Source organism: Dasypus novemcinctus, chromosome 7, assembly GCF_030445035.2.
Source record: "Dasypus novemcinctus isolate mDasNov1 chromosome 7, mDasNov1.1.hap2, whole genome shotgun sequence".
Lineage (NCBI taxonomy): Eukaryota > Metazoa > Chordata > Mammalia > Cingulata > Dasypodidae > Dasypus > Dasypus novemcinctus.
The window spans coordinates 55,001,335-55,017,967 of NC_080679.1; the positions used below are offsets into that span (position 1 = coordinate 55,001,335).

The 16,633-nt window shown below is 38.9% G+C and overlaps 1 protein-coding gene across 7 annotated transcripts in view; it reads right to left on the reverse strand.

The window, feature by feature from the left end:
• The window catches only part of MYO1B (myosin IB), a 205,971-nt gene that overhangs the window by 19,882 nt on the left and 169,456 nt on the right, over positions 1–16,633 (reverse strand). For 3 of the 7 annotated variants that reach the window (XM_023592571.2, XM_023592570.3, XM_023592572.3), the window contains 9 exons: positions 16,383–16,451; positions 13,420–13,506; positions 13,052–13,138; positions 11,147–11,233; positions 7,604–7,678; positions 6,837–6,971; positions 4,299–4,405; positions 1,873–2,005; positions 892–1,044 (listed from right to left, as the gene is read on the reverse strand). In XM_023592571.2, the coding sequence (XP_023448339.1) occupies positions 892–1,044; positions 1,873–2,005; positions 4,299–4,405; positions 6,837–6,971; positions 7,604–7,678; positions 11,147–11,233; positions 13,052–13,138; positions 13,420–13,506; positions 16,383–16,451 (933 nt within the window). The remainder of the gene's footprint in view (positions 1–891; positions 1,045–1,872; positions 2,006–4,298; positions 4,406–6,836; positions 6,972–7,603; positions 7,679–11,146; positions 11,234–13,051; positions 13,139–13,419; positions 13,507–16,382; positions 16,452–16,633) is intronic. The other 4 variants (XM_058300481.1, XM_058300482.2, XM_058300483.2 and 1 more) reach the window with 2 other exon arrangements.

The following is a 16,633-nucleotide window of genomic DNA, read 5'->3' on the forward strand; positions in this document are numbered from 1 at the left end:
CCTTCCCCCAAATTGTCTTAATGTGTAATCTGGTTTGAGAATCACTGCTCTGGGATCAAATATGTCCCCTTTACCTTAGGCTCCACAGTGGGGGAAACAGACTGAGATAAGTTTGTAAGGCTTTCCTAAGTTTGGAAGCAGCTAGATAGTGGCACTATCAGCTGAATGCATGTACCTAAATATGACTAAAATTTGCTGACTTTTTTTTATTCAATGACTACAGGGTGACAGGTACTGTGTTAAGCATTTTACAGATAGTTTGTCATTTAATCCTCATAACACTATTAAGTAGGTTCTATTGCTATCCCTACTTTAATTATTAGGAAAATAAAGTACACATAGCAAGAGTTAAATGACTTGGCCAAAGTCCAACTCCAGAGCCTCCACTCTTGACTACTCCATTCAAGTCAGGAGGTCCTGATTATTAAACTAAAGACACAGAATATTCAAAAACCTTTAGGCATAGATTGTTAGGCAGTTGTTTTATTGTAATTGCACATTCTTTAATAAAACTTCAAATTAAAGATAAACCAGAAAATACTTACTGAGTTGCTACACAGGAGAAATAACAGGAGGAAGTATAATTTTAAAACACAAATATTCCATGCATTAGACTAAAAAATAACACACATGGCTCATCCTGGTAGGTGCAAAAAGCTCCTTGGTGAAACAGAAAGCCCAATAAACAAGTCAATAAAAGTGATTAACCTTATTCAATTATTGAAAAACCCAAGCTTTGATTTTACATATGGGTTAACATAATCAGTGAGGAGGATAAATAAGTTTCAGGTAATAGAATAAGTCAGATGTAAAAAAAATTAAATCAGTGGTTGTGAGATTGGAAAGATGCAGAAATCTTTCAAATGGTCAAGTCAATAGTTGATCCTTTACCTCTTTGAGGTGGATGGCAAAGAAGCCATCATTTTGTGAGCTCATTGATACCTTGGTCACATCTACCAGGGGAACTTCCGACTTGATCTGTCCAGACTTTTGATCAGCAAGAAGGAGATTATTATTTGTTAAGAGGAAAATCCGGGAAGTACTCTAAAACAGAACAAAACAAAACCAAAAAAACATGGAAACTGAGTGACTCAAAATTACCCTGTGGTAGACTGAATTGTGATCCCAGTTTGGGGATGTTCCTGGTCTTGGTCTGCTTTCTGGTGGGTGTGGACCTATTGTAAGTAAGATCTCTTCAAGATTTTACTTCAGGTAAACTATGGTCCCATTCAGTCAGATTGAACTTTAATCTGGATTACTGGAGAGTTTATAAACAAGAGTGAAAGCCACAAAGAGAGCAGCCAGAACCTGAAAGTCAATGGAATATGGAAGAGAAAGAAGCCAGGAGAGGCCACCAGGTGTGGTGCCAAGTGACAGAAAAGCCAAGGACCAAGGGTCACCAGCAGCCAGCCCTAGAACACCACAGTCTTCTGGGAGAAAGTACCACCCTGATGTTCATAATTTTGAATTTCTCCTAGCCTCAAAACTGCGAGCCAATAAATTCCCATTGTTTAAGCCAAATGATTGCATGGATTTGATTTGGCAGAAGGAAACTAAAACATATCCTAAAATGCTCCATGATTTAAAGCATTAGTTACGTGCAGAAATGCACACTTTATTCCAAAATCTTTCAGAATTCATAATTATGTAAACCAAGAACACACTAAATAACATAGATAATACATTCTAATTCATAAAAATTTCAAAGAACTAGCTAAATTCTACCTAAGCTGAAAAAAAAAAAAAAAAGGCAAATAGCTCCTTTTCAGTTACTAAGGAATATGAAATGAAATTTTTAACATTCAGAAAATTAAGGATGACTATCCCAACTGATAAGCACTTCTCATCAGTCTTCAGGGTTAGGAGTTTTACCTTTCCATTAGCACGGTTAATTTTGTTCACAACTTCAGCAATAATGATCTTTTCTTCAATGGCATCTTTGAGTTTCTTATATTTGGGGTTTTTGTTGATTTCCAGGTAAGCCCCCTGGAATGGTTGCCCAACACTAAAGGAAAAAAAAATCCTGCACATTAGAAAAGATTTCAAATGGAAGTACTATGGGAAAAAGGTAAGAGATCAGTCAGTTCTATGGAATGTCTAACTACTTATTTTAATTTATTTTATATATTTTACACATTAAACTTGTACCTGACCTAAATATAAGTTGGCAATGGAACCATAAGCTTATTTTCAAATGTTTTTTTGATGTGATCATGGCATTTGGTAGGGTTTTTATAAATATCTTACCACATGGAACAATCAGGATGGAAAAAGCTCACAAGACCTACAGCTAAGACTCAAGTGTATGGCATCATGAAGAGGAACTGGCAATTCCTTCAAATCTGTGAATATGGTTGACAGCTGCCCACAGAAGCCTTATTAATACCTTTAAACAATGTGTGGCAATGAAAGAAAGAGCATAAATAATAAAGGTCACCTGCTCCAAATATAAATTTATTTTTCCTGTAGAGAATCAATGAAATCAATAGGTATTATGGGGAAGAATGAATCTAAAGCAACCCATTTAGAAGAAAACTATAGGGCCCTTATATAAAGTAACTAAGGCTATAAATAAGCAAGACAAGAAAGAAAAATCAAATATATCATTCTAAGAAGTGCCTCCAAACGGACAGAATAGGTCAACCTAATGATTCAAATCAGAGCAGTTTTCTTCAAATGAACTAATTCTTGTTAGAGGCACAGTCACCAAGAAACCAAAGTCCCTAAAGACTGGTGGGGCAACCAGTTCAGAGCAGCTTCTTCAAAAACACCAAGAAAAATCTGTTGCTTAGAGGGCTCTAAAAGCTTCCTTTTGAGCTATAAAGTTTTGGTAATTTGAAAATACAACTTTAAATGCTTGAGTTGTGGGCAGGAAAGAAAAATCCATGTAGGTGGTCAGTTTTACTCAGTTCCCATGACATAGAAGGCCAAGTCCCATAAGGGCGGCCCCTTTACAAAGTGGTGGGAGGCTAAATTATTCCACTTCTCTCCCTGCTGTAGGGTTAGCATACTATCATCCCTGATAAAACTACCCAAAAAGAACTGGGCTTGAAGTTAACTTTGTTGTTACTGGTGTTCATATTCAAATGTTTTTTTTAATAATAAAAAGGGCTAAGAGACTTTTGTTTCCTCAAAAATGGATTTTTCTTCCTCCATTTTCTGAAGAGTCATTTCCAGGAAATGCTAATTAGAAAGGTCACTCTCTAATTTAATAATGTATAAAGAAAAAGTTGACAAAAATTAGTTGCTAAAAAAGGCATACAGACTATTGTTTAATACGCTTTATATAGCAGCAGCATGTGAAGAACTTTGGATTTTGTCACTGTGATTGACCTAGGGGAGTATATGCCACTTCGAGCAGTCAAATCTAGCTAATAACTGAGGAAGCCGAGTAATTTAAAATATTTAAACGAACTGCGCCTAACATATGCATGAACATTAAGTATGTTCGTGTAATCCTTTAAAAGGAAGTGTTTTCAAATGTGCATAAGGACAGAGAGACTATAAACACAACGTAATATGTATAATTATATTAGCATATAATCCATTTTTATTTCTATGCCATTCTTTGGGAGATACTAAACACTGCTGTACATTTGGCTTGAAATTGTACAATATGCTTTTTTTGTAAACATCAGATGGAAAAGGAACAGGGATTCTGGGGGAAAATGCTGAACTTAAGGGATGTAAGAAAATTCACATAAGCAGTCTTTACCAAGGACTTCACTGGTGTTCCTTCTTTTTTTGAGGTCACAGTATCCACAGTAAGAGAAATGAACTTGGGGCACAGGCCACTGAAGTCATGTCCAATGAGTTAGCAGACCAAAGAGCACCACGGACGAGTGCTTAGGAAACACTCAGAAAGTCACAAACTGGTTTACTCTTTTCATTTATCTTACAAATGAGGTTCTGGCCTGGTTTTATAGAGCAGGAAGGATGGAACAGTGGTTACAGGATACTGCCAACGGTAAACTCCCCAGAAAACTAACCAGAATTCACCATGTAAATTTATTATAGCCTATACAATTTTTACTTTAAATGACAACTTCTAATGATTTAGTGTTCAAGCTCATGCCAGTGGAACAAAAGGAATCAAAGCAACCTCATTTCATTTACGTGTGCTATGGAACCATTGCTTAAATGTGTTTATGTGTATATTCACACGCAGGTCACTATAAAATAATTCACAAAATTAAAAATCACATATTACTGTATCAAACTCTACTAAAAATACCTATAAATATATTTGAGAAACTTGTAAAATATTGGCTTTTATGGGTAAAACAAAGCCACCATACCTAGATGGGTATAAAGCCTTCTTGTCTTTGAAGAGTTCACTGGCTTCTAGTTTCTCTTCATAAATAAGTTTCTGTTGGTCTGTGAACTGGTCCCTGTATTTTTTGCACTTAAAGATATGGGAAGAAAAAATAAGTCATTTATTTAAATAAATTACTTATTCTTAGATATGCTAAGCCAATTTAACAGCAACAAGACGAAGAGTGAATATGTATAAAGCATCCATTTCCAAGTCCAAAAGAGGAATGATGAAACATTTTTACTTTATTAAACTTGGGATGCACCTTCACTTCTAAAAGCCTGCCACAGGGAAGCAGATTCGGCTCAAGAGATAGGGTGTCCGCCTACCACATGGGAGGTCCAGGGTTCAAACCCAGGGCCTCCTTACCCATGTGGTGAGCTGGCCCACGTCCGGTGCGGATGCACGCAAGGAGTGCTGTGCCATGCAGGGGTGTCCCCCATGTAAGGGAGCCCCACGCACAAGGAGTGCACCCTGTAAGGAGAGACACCCCCCGCAAGAAAAAGTGCAGCCTGCCCAGGGGTGGTGCTGCACACACAGAGAGCTGACACAACAAGATGATGCAATGAAAAGACACACAGATTCCCAGTGCCACTGACAAGAATATAAGCAGACACAGAACACACAGCGAATGGACAAAGCAAAACAACTGGCAGGGGAAGGGGGGAAGGGGAGAGAAATGAATAAAAATAAATAAATCTTAAAAAAAAAAAAAAGCCTGCGACAGGCCCTGCAAGGAGGACCATGTCCTCCGCCTCTAATATCAGTCCTCAGAGATCCTCTAGTTCTATGGCTGTCACACTTTTTAATAGCAATATACAGCAAGAAAAATATTGGATATCGCAACCCAGTGCATACATGTACACACACAAATGACAAAAGCGTCACAAAACAATGCTTCTCCTTTCTACATGTGGTTATTTGCTACTTTCTATTCTGTACACATGTATTTCATTTTAAAATGCTGGCCATAATCAACTCAATTAATTTCAGGACCCACAAATGCATTATGATCTGTCATTTGAAAAAAAAAAAAAAAGGCTCCAAATTCCCCCTACCCTATTTTGCAATGTGGACAGTGTGAGTTCTCCCCTCACACAGCTCTGAGACTGCCCCGTAAGGAGATGTGAGTTATGGGTGAGGTAGGACCAGCTGATTTTAGAGGTCTCCCACAAATTCAGTAGAGGTGTGGCTGAGAACCACTGGAATAACTGTATAAAGGGATGTTAGCACTGCTGCCCACCCTTTTCCATGGAAAGGCTACCTTCAGGAATAAGCAGTCCTCTCTTCCCCACCCTCAATTCAAGGGAAGAAAGGGTGGGATTCGGGAGTCAGGGGACAGCAGGGGCAGAGTGGACCCCAGACATTAGCAGCTCCCCGATGTTATTTCCGGAAGTTTTTATGTCAGACTTAGAGAATTCCTTAGTATCCTTGAAACTTGACCAAATAACAACTGTCACCCTTTCAAAAGGCAAGGCAGGTAAATCTCACCAAGCCGACTCACCAAATTACCGAACAGAACTCAGGATTTATTTCTGTATATTGTGCTGGTACCATTCATTACACTAATTAGTGATAACGTCACTGTATACATATGTGATTCTGATATAAGGAGCATGCCCACACTGCTAGGCAGGGAAAAGCCTCCAGAGGACGTATCTATTGATCATTTATTTACTACTATGAGGCCTCCAATTGGTTAATCCAATAACTGTATATATTTAACACTCCATCTTATCAACTGATTAAGTTACTAAAATGAAGTCCATACAATTATGCTATGTGTCCCACACTGGGCTGACAGCCTGGTTTACCTTTCTATGAGAAAACTAATTTACAAACTGTGCCTTTTTTTTTTTTAATTATTTATTTATTTTTTTTAAAAATCACATTAATTTTTAAAAAATTATTTATTTATTTCTGTGCTCTTATATAACATTGGCTGAGTTAATATAGAAGGCAACACAAAACAGATTTTCAGCCTCCCTTTAATTCAAGTAGAGGCAATTGTAACATCTTTTGGGGACTCTAAAGCCCTTTTTCCCCAGTCTGTCAAAAGTGTGTGTTTACATCTATGTGTGTGTCCTTTTAATAAATCTTACAAAGTAAACTCATACAATTTGTAGGATTTAACTACATGTGGAGAGGTTCACATTTGATGATTTATTTCTATCTCCTGTAGTATTCCTTGAGATGTGGTCCATAACAAGAACAAACAAACAAACAAAAAGCTGAACTGAACTACTTGAGAGCAGCTGGAATCTGAAAGGGAAAGACAATGCAACTGTGCACTCTTTCCAAACACTGACAAGAGCACACCCATATAGAGAATATCTAACTGCTTCAGGATTTCTCAGAGAAAGCCAAGTATTGTGCATGCTTCAAAAATATTAAAGTTCTTAAGCAATTCTCTTAGAGGCTAGAGGAAGAATGCATTAAAAATCTGTTTCTATGTAATACTCCTTGAACACTCAAAAAACACAGTAAGGAGTCTGAAAAAATGTAACAAGATGTTTTCTACCCTCCATAGGTGAAAAATCCTTTTTAGCTCCTTGTGAGTAGAATCCAAGAATAGGTAAGGTCTTGAGGGCCAATTCTTGTCTATTGGAGACAAGGAGGGCATCTTATTTTTCATTTCCAAGAAGTACTTTTGTACCTGTGTTGAGTTTGACAGAAAATATGTCATTAGTAAAATGCACAAGAATATACATTGTTTTACATATACCATGATCAAACAAACCAGTCTTTAGTGGAATCTAGCCAGCTTTAGTCCTTAAAACTTTGTACTTTTATTATCCCCATTTAACAGATGATGAAATGAGGCTCACAGAAATTAAAGTCACTTGCTCAAGGTCACAAATCTAGTATGTGGCATAACAGGCTGGCTCTAGAGTTTGCACTCTTCACCGCTCAAAGACAGAGGAACCCCAGGATCCACCCTTGCTCTCACTCAACCCTCTACCCTCTATCTAGTTTGTCAACCTTGCTCTGCCACAGTTCAGGGCAGGTTAACAGGGCAAGGCCCATGCTTTCTGAGGTTTGCTTTCCCCAAAGCAGACTCACTCTGTCAAATAAAATAAAGATTTTATTATTAATCATATATGGGCCATTAATAACTGAATGCAAATCTTCTTGAATTTTGGGGAAGCTGATAAAAAGGTTCCTCTCAGTATGACAGTTATGATGATTTAATCATTACAAAATGTCATATTTTATTGAGTTGATGCTATTAAGGAGTTAATCCAATAATCCTATTTAGCCATACATATCAAGCGTAAAGTTACTTACAATTCTCTGAAGCGTAAACTCATAAATTTTCTTTCCAGCATTGGCTCTGAAGAATTTTCTGTATTCCCTACGTACCTTTAAAAAGAAGCAGCAGATGATACTGGTTAACATACAAAGCATTTGTCCATGAATATGATACTCCTCCATTAAGGATCAAATATATGGAACAAGTAAATTTACAAGTGTCCTTTATGGATGTAATAAAATAATAGAAGTATACGCAGGCAGTGGATCTTAAGAGAAAAAGAAATTAAGAAATGTAAAGTAATAATACTAGAAAGTTTTGATGTTTTAAATCCTCTTATTAATTTTTAAGCAGGCTGATGATTTGATGATAAACATTTTATAGGCATAGATAAAGCTCTTTGGCATATACTTCAGAAAAATTATATAAGGTAATTTTCCCTTCAAACTGTTATTAAAATGCAAGACAAAAAGTCTGAACAGCAGTTTCTAAAAGCCTTGCATATAAAGATAGGACTTTAGTATTGCACACTGAGAACTGAATGTGGCTAAAAATAAGGATGTAAAAAGAAGCTTTTAAACTACCATTATCCCTCAGTTAATTGCATTAATTTTTGTCTTATCTCTACTCCTACCAAACTTTATACTTAACTGCTAGCTTAGCACTTAAAACATCATATCATAGTTTTTGTTTACATATTTTTCTTCGCTACATTGTAATGTTTACTTTGTATCCTAATATCTAACACATAACAGGAACTAAACGAGGTGTCTTCTGAATCAATGAATGATGGGGTTAAATTTTGGAATTGAGGGAAAATATTTAAAACATTTTCTACTATCCAGATAAAAGTGGGAGAGTCAGCATTGAACAAAATATTAACCTGTTTGAATAATTCAGACATTGTATACCTTTTATTTTTTGTCTTCAGCTTTCTGGGTTTAACTGCATATGTTCAATATATTTCCACATTATGGGTTGTAAGCTAGCAACTAACCAAATTCGGTTTGTAGATCAATGTTTTTACATGCATATTTAAAAATTAACAACCTCACATAAGAATTCAGATGCATATTTCTTTTTAAATTCTTTAAGATCTATCAAAAGTGATCCCCAATTCTATGAAACAAAGGCTGGGTGGGAGCGGGTAGCTGTGGGCAACATGAGGGTTCCAAACTGTTAGAGTGCGGGGCTCCCAATCCACCTTCCATCTGCTGCTCCCCTCATCTGTGCAACCTGCTTGTTCCCTCTGGGCATTTGAACCCCAGACCCATTTTCTACGCCTGGGAATGATTAATTGCACGGTGCCACACACCCTATAGGCAGCTTTTCCTTTTATGATATTCTATGTTGCTGATGATCATTTTTCCTGTAGCCGTGGTGATGTTAGATTCATACAAATTTCAAATCTCAAACAAACACCATAAGGTTAGAAAGGACAAGATGAAGAAAAATGGTACCTATGCATTGGCTTCCATTTACTTCTCTCCTGAAATTATAATAGCTTAGGAAAGCAGACAAGTTAGAATGAGCTCACATGAAAACACATCCTGAAAAATATACTCCTGAGTCCTGATATATTTAGTTGAACCTCATTATAACTGAGCTCATTGCAATGTGCTTTCTGATATGCCACAAGACAAGTCATTTGTCCTGAAATACAGTTGCATATAGCAAAAGCCTGGTCTCAACATGCTGTCAAATAAAACGGGTGTTCGTTGTAGGTGCCGAGAGTTCTAAATGGGTCCACTGAACTTTGTAATCATTTCCAACATGAAGAATCATATGATTTCAAAGGGCAAAACTATTCATACCAACATAACTCTATTTTGGAAAAAAGCACAAAGCGATTATATTCTTAGACTTCAAAGGAGTTTAATCTTATTTTACAACAACAATAATGGTATCATTTAAAAATACTTGTTTTGTTGGAAACTGGAAAAAAAAGGAGAGACAGTTATGTCTAGGGTAAACCCAAATGATTTCAGCTAAAGCAACCTTTATCTACAAACTGAATTTGTGAATTTGGTTTGCAGGTTGCCAGTGCATACCCCTAATGTAGAAATATTTTCAAATCATTTGCAACTAAACCCAGATATCACTGGTAGAAATCATAATAGAGGAAAAATATTCACTCTGTGTTGTTTTCTCCTTTCTCTTATGAAAATTAGAAAGTAAATTAGAAATGAGAATAAAAATAGAATAAAATATTAGTTCTGTTCAACCTTTTTAAAAAAACAGTATAGAACTAGTTCAAAATTATTCACATAGAACATTCAGATTTAAATTCCTCCTTAATTAGTTCAAAAATTACTTGATGAATAGTTACTATAACCAAAAAGGAAAATTTGCTAAAAGTTTATAGGTTAAACTTTCAGTGAAAAATGCAGATTGTTCAAAGCAGAGTTTAGAGCTATTTCTAATGGTTTTTCAGATTTAGGGTCAATGGTTTCTCAGATAATATTAAAATATTTAGAATAAGATCAAATGCTATAGTATTAAACTAAAAGTAATGAAGAGGAATAGCATCAAAAAGGGGCTTAATTATTCCAAATAGGAAATACGGATGGCATACAGATTGTGATTAGCTACTGAACATTAGGAAGACAAAATCCTTATATTGTTTAAAGGTCAGTCTAGAAGTTTTCCAGGGCTCGTAATCCATATCTACAGATGTATATCCTTGTCTTAAAGTAGTAAGCAGGCTATTGAAGTAAACCTTGCAATAAATCACAAGACATTTAAATTTAAAGTACTCTTTAACCAGAATGATCCACTGATGACTGACTGCAGTTCGCTAAAATCTGTAAATTTACTGATGCAAAACACTTTAGTTTCTCTGCTGAATAATTAGAACGTTGGCTGCTTTGAGAAAAGCTCTACTCCAGAAGCTATCATTGGAGCAGATGAGGCTGACAGAGGCTGGTCACTGTAAATCGTGGGTCAGGTTTTTAGTTTTTGCTTTTGTTTTTTTGTTTTGCATTTAATGAGAGAAGTTGTGGATTTACAAAACAATCATGCACAAAACACAGGATTCCCATATACCTCCCCACCTTGCATTGGTGTGGAACATTTGGTATAATTGATAATAGCACACTTTCATAATTGTACTATTAATTAAAATCCATGTTAGTTTAACTCAGGGTTTCTTGTTGGTGTAGTGTAGTTTCATGGATTTTTCTTTATTATTATTCTTTTACCATTTATACAATCTAACATTTCAGTGGGTCAGTTTTTAGCTCAACTATTAAAACCTGTCTCGTGTTTTGAATAACAAAAATCACTGTACTCATAAAGATAACACGAAACAGAACTTGGATAACAAACTACCTTGCATAAGTAAGCCTCGTTGGTATTACTGTATTATTTTAAACTATTATTTAAAGAATTACACCAAAATAAAATCAGAAAATAGTATTGTACAGGTATATTCTCAAAAAGAAACAAAATTAGGCAAGATGTCATCCTAAAAGACTTGGCAGACCATTAGCAAGCATAACCAATAGTTTTCCCGGTGTTAGTAGGTGCTAGGCTTTATTGAGTTCACCCTGGACAGAAAGAAGTGGTTGAGAAAGTACCTTCAGTCCAAGCCAGTAAGCCCAAATGACAGCAACTGCATGCTTACGCCTAGCCTCCTCCTTCAAGCGTTTCAATTCCCTTCGAGCCTAGAATGTTTTAGATGGTAAATAAAAGAGACAGCCCAAATGCGGAAAGCATAAATGACCAGAAAAAGATACCCCGCCAAACAGAAGAGCCATTTTATGAACAAGGATTTCAGAATGATAGAGGACCAGTGCATAATCATTTACACCCAAAGAACCAGCACCGGTCTGGTGCAATCCCTTCATTTTCAGTGGAATGAGATTCTGTTCCAGAGGAGGGTAATCTGTGTGGAAGCTGAGGTCATTCACTCTCTCTTGCTTCCATTCTTTCCCTTTTTCTCCCCTGATCTCTCTCCTTTCTCCACACTCACTCCTGCATCAAAGCGTTAGAACTGTGGGTGGCACCTAATGCTATCAGTAGACTAGGCTTTGCTGCCAGCATGCAGGGCTAAGGAGGCTGCAGATCCCTGTTAGAGTTCATTAACTTGAAAAGGTAACAAGACAAGTCTTGTGATCAACCATTAAAAAAACTAGGAGGAATAAAGGTTGCTTATCTCAAGTTCAAACAAAAAAACCTCAAAAAATTTCTTTCTGCTTAAAAATTAGAAGCAGTGTGTAAAAGTTAAACCAAATAACTAAGGCCCCAAACAGTGAAATATACTGAATATTGATGCAAGACACAAAGGAAAATAATGTTTAAAAACTAATCTTGGCAAATTAACAGTATCAAAAATGAAAGAGGTCTTCTTACTATAGATCCTACAGACACAGAAAAAAATTAATATTGGGGAAAAATTAATCTTAGCCATGCTATTTTAAAAGAAAAATAGACTGGCATTGATTTTTAATTTACATTATAGTACCGAGACTGGGAAGTGAGCTCACTCAATGAAGAATTCCCAGAAATAACTGACTAGACAAGTCCCTTCTGCTTCTGCTCTGACAGGCTTTCCTCAGTTTACTAAAGGAACCAGATTGCTCTTCAGGTTTTCAGGCAAAACACAAATGAACAACTCTGGTTAGTGTCTGGCGAACTAAGTTCTTCATGCAGGCAAAAGCTGACTTTTCTCATTTCTCTCACAAGATGGGCTTAAAACGTTGACAAGGTAGATGTAAAAATATATGACTATCTTTCTAACTGGAATACACATTTTTAGCAGAGATGACCTTTGATTTTTCTAAGTAACAAAAATATCTAAATTCCCATCCCTTGGGGTATGGGAAATGTTTCCAGGGACCATGACTATGGCTGGGGATTAGCGAGTGTATTTCAGGGGGCCTTTGTTTCTGAAAACAAACAGCTGAGGCTGAAATTCCTGGAATTCTTCAGTGGCAATTATAGCTAGCTTTGCATGAACATGGTCTTCTGGTAAATCACAGATGATAATTCTTTTCATACACAATATTTTATAATAATCAATAGCTGCCACAGTGAGCCTAAAAGAACAATTTCATTCACGGGTTAATTTTTTAAGGCATGCGTTAAAGGCATTTCCATTGTCAACAGATTGTGGAAGACTGATTGGAGCACAACCTTTAACATTCCCAAACCACCACCCTCAGAAAAATACCTTTAGAAACCACCAACAGACATTAGGAAAAAAAAGAAAGAACTCAAACATGCACAATACTTAAGAATTAAAAAACAAAACTATGCTACTGCCCTATTAGTAAGCAATTAGTCTTTTCTCCTACACATGCATATGCTTCCTCCGTGCGCTACTGCCACTAACGCCTTCAGGTTTATTAAATCTGGCTGCTAGGACATGCACCAGTGTGAGTCGGTATTAACTACTGTCATAAACCCTCTAATATACTTGAGCTAAGGCTCCATTACTGCGCAATTCCAGGATGGAGTGATGGGACGTGTGCATCAAGTACCTTAGATCCAAGCCAGTAAGCCCAAATAACTGCAATAGCATGTTTATTCCTAGCCTCCTCCTTCAGCCGTCTCAGTTCCCTTCGCGCCTGTGATGCATTTGAAAAGGAGTTACAGAAAAGTTTAAGGTAGGAAAGGAAAACTGCTGGTACCCAATGGAGAAAGAAAAAGAAAGACACGGATCACCACCAAACAGTAAACGCCAAAGCGTGTGCCGCCACCACCCCGCACCAAAATGCTGGCAAGAGCGAGAGGCAAATGCGTGCTCAGTAGCTTAAGCCAGTGAAGCATTTTCTGCCCCTGCACAGGAGGGTCTGTTGCTCCATGGCACGTCATTCCCACCCCGGCAGTCCTCAGGGCTCTGGCCTACCTGGGTCCCGTGCCAATACGCTGCGATGGTGGTGGCTGCTTCCCTACAGCGCTTCTGATGCTTCAGTTCCCGCAGGATTTTTCGAGCCTAAGGTGCATATACACAAAAAAACTAAGTTAAAAAAAAAAAACATGGAATTCATGGTAACTTGAAAAAATACCTTCAGAGATGATAGCCATAATACTCATTCTCAAACAATTCAAAAATAAATAGCCGGGGAAGCGGATTTGGCTCAACGGATAGAGCATCTACTGACCACATGGGAGGTCCAAGGCTCAAACCCAGGGCCTCCTGACCCATGTGGTGAGCTGGCCCATGCGCAGTGCTGATGTGCGCAAGGAGTGCCCTGCCATACAGGGGTGTCCCCTGTGTAGGGGAGCCCCCCACACAAGGAGTGCACCCCATAAGGAGAGTGGCCCCACATGAAAAAAGTGCATCCTGCCCAGGAATGGCACCACACACACACAAGAGCTGATGCAGCAAGATGACACAACAAAAAGAGACACAGGTTCCTGGTGCCACTGACAAGAATACAAGAGGGCACAGAAAAACACACAGCGAATGGACAGAGAGAGCAGACAACTGGAGGGGGGGGAGAGAAATAAAAATAAATAAATAGGCGGCAGACTTGGCCCAGTAGTTAGGGTGTCCATCTACCACATGGGAGGTCCGCGGTTCAAACCCCAGGCCTCCTTGACCCATGTGGAGCTGGCCCATGCGCAGTGCTGATGATGCGCACAAGGAATGCCGTGCCATGCAGGGGTGTCCCAGCATATGGGAGCCCAATGCACAAGGAATGCACCCCGTAAGGAGAGCCGCCCATTGCGAAAGAAAGTGCAGCCTGCCCAGGAATGGTGCCGCATACACAGAGAGCTGACACAACAAGATGACGCAACAAAGAGAAACACAAATTCCTGTGCCGCTGACAACAACAGAAGTGGACAAAGAAAACCCAGCAAACAGACACAGAGAACAGACAACCCAGGTGAGGGGAGAGAAATAAATAAATAAATAAATAAATAGCCGGGAAGCAGACGTGGCTCAAGCAGTTGGGCACCCGCCTACCACATGGGAGCTCCCGGGTTTGGCCCTGGTGCCTTCTAAAGACAAGCAAGACAGTGAGCTGATGCAATGGACTGGTGTAGTGAGCTGCCACAACAAGATGCCGCAACAAGATGACACAATGGAAAGACCCAACAAGGAAACACAATTAGAGACACAACAAGCAGGGAGTGGGGGTGGCTCAAGCCATTGGGTGCCTCCCTCCCACATGGGAGTCCTGGGTTTGGTTCCTAGTGCCTTTCTAAAAAGAAGACAAGCACACAACACACAGACAGAGAGAGCAGACAGCAAATGCAAATACTCAGTGGGTGGGGTGGGGGTGGGGGTGGGGATAAATAAAAAAATAAATCTTTTAAAAGTAAATAAATAAATAGCCTAGGGGAGTGGATATAGCTCAAGTAGTTGAGCACCCACTTTCCACGTATGAGGTCCTGAGTTCAATGCATGGCACCTCCAAAAAAAAAAGCCTTAAAAAGAAGGAAAAGGGGAAGTTGTTTAGCCCAAAACTGACTAAGACATGGTCAAGGAGGACAGTGGCCACCATCCTAGACTAGGCCAGGAGGCTCCTGCCCTGACATGTGACTGGAAAAAACTGACCAGCATGATGTGAGCTGGTGCACATCAGGGAGGGGGAACAGACCATTCTCAGAATGAGGTGTGTGGATCTCCAGTGACCTAAGGCCTTTTTTATCACTTTTATGATCACAGGAACATAACTGTAGCTATACTTTCTATTTAAGAGATTTCAAAAATTTTGCTAGAATAAATTATCTCACTTTTTCCAGTAGCTGCTTCTTTCCAGTAGCTGCCGTGCATTTGTGGGGGTAGGAGGACTCTGTGTTTGCGAGTGTGTGCCCAGCCTCTCAAGTCTCTAGACTACTGGAGAGGAGTGGGCCCTAGGCCTAGTATCTACAGGCAGCAATTTCACATCCTGTGTACTCTGATCTGCATTTTGCAATTTGCTGTGGGAAAACTACCAAGCCCTTGGGTTGCCCACAGGCCTAGACTGTGGCCCGGGGGTCCAGGCCTGAGAACTACCATAAACTATCTCCTCTGATCCAACTTACTCCACAAAACCTCCTAACAAGAAAGCTGTCAGAACATGCCCTACAGTCTTTCTGACCTGGAAAAGAGGTCAGTCAATGGCAGATGATCAATATTTTGGGCTTTACAAATCATCCGGTTTCTATCACAACCATCCAACTCTGCTGTTGCAGCGCTAACACAGCCACAGACCACTTGCAAAATAAATGAGTGTGGCTGTGTTCCAATGCAACTTTATGGACAGTGAAATGTGAATTTGGTATAATTTTTGCATATGAAATAATATTATACTTGTTTTAAATAATACGTTTAAAAGATAAAAACCACTCTTAGCTCATGGTCTGAACACAAACAAGCAGCAGGCTGGATTTGGCCCTCGGGCCATGATTAGCTGACCCCTGAACCAGGTCACCCGCTGCGACGCCGTCTAGAATTGGCCAGTGCTCAGGATCTTTCAAGCCTCACGGGGCAGCCCTGCAGACGGTCACCAGGAAGCTATGGAAGGGCTCTGGGCTTTGGCAGGATCTGCTGAGGCCATGGCTGTGAGACAGCCTTCTGGGCTACGACTTCCTTAGCAAATATGGGGGAAGACAATACTGAAATCATGTACACTATTATTTCAAGGACTTCCTGCTTGGAGAACAAAGCTCTTACAAGAAAGCCAGTTAGAGGAAGCAGCCAAGACTTGGTCACCAGGGCCGCAGCTGAGCCCATAATATTTATTCTTCCCACCTGACTGTTTACAGGGGAGGCAGGAAGGGGGACCCTTTCCACACAGGATGAGCCTGAAGGCATCATTCATTGTGAGGAATCTAAAAACCCCAAATCATTATAAGGCGTACTTCTTTTGAACTCACCTTCCAACCCCGGATATAAGACTGAATTACCAAGGCAGAACTCTTTATCTTTTGATACCGCTTTTGTTGCTGTAAGATAAAAAGGGAAGATATTAGCATTCTATTTCGGTATCTGTAATTCAGGTACATTGCAAAGTGCACTGCAAGGATTGGGAAAGGTGTTTTTCTTCAGTTAGTGCAGTGAATGGATCATCCACACTCCTGAAAACCAAAAAAGAAACCAAAATAGCAAGCAGTCCAGAATTGTTATG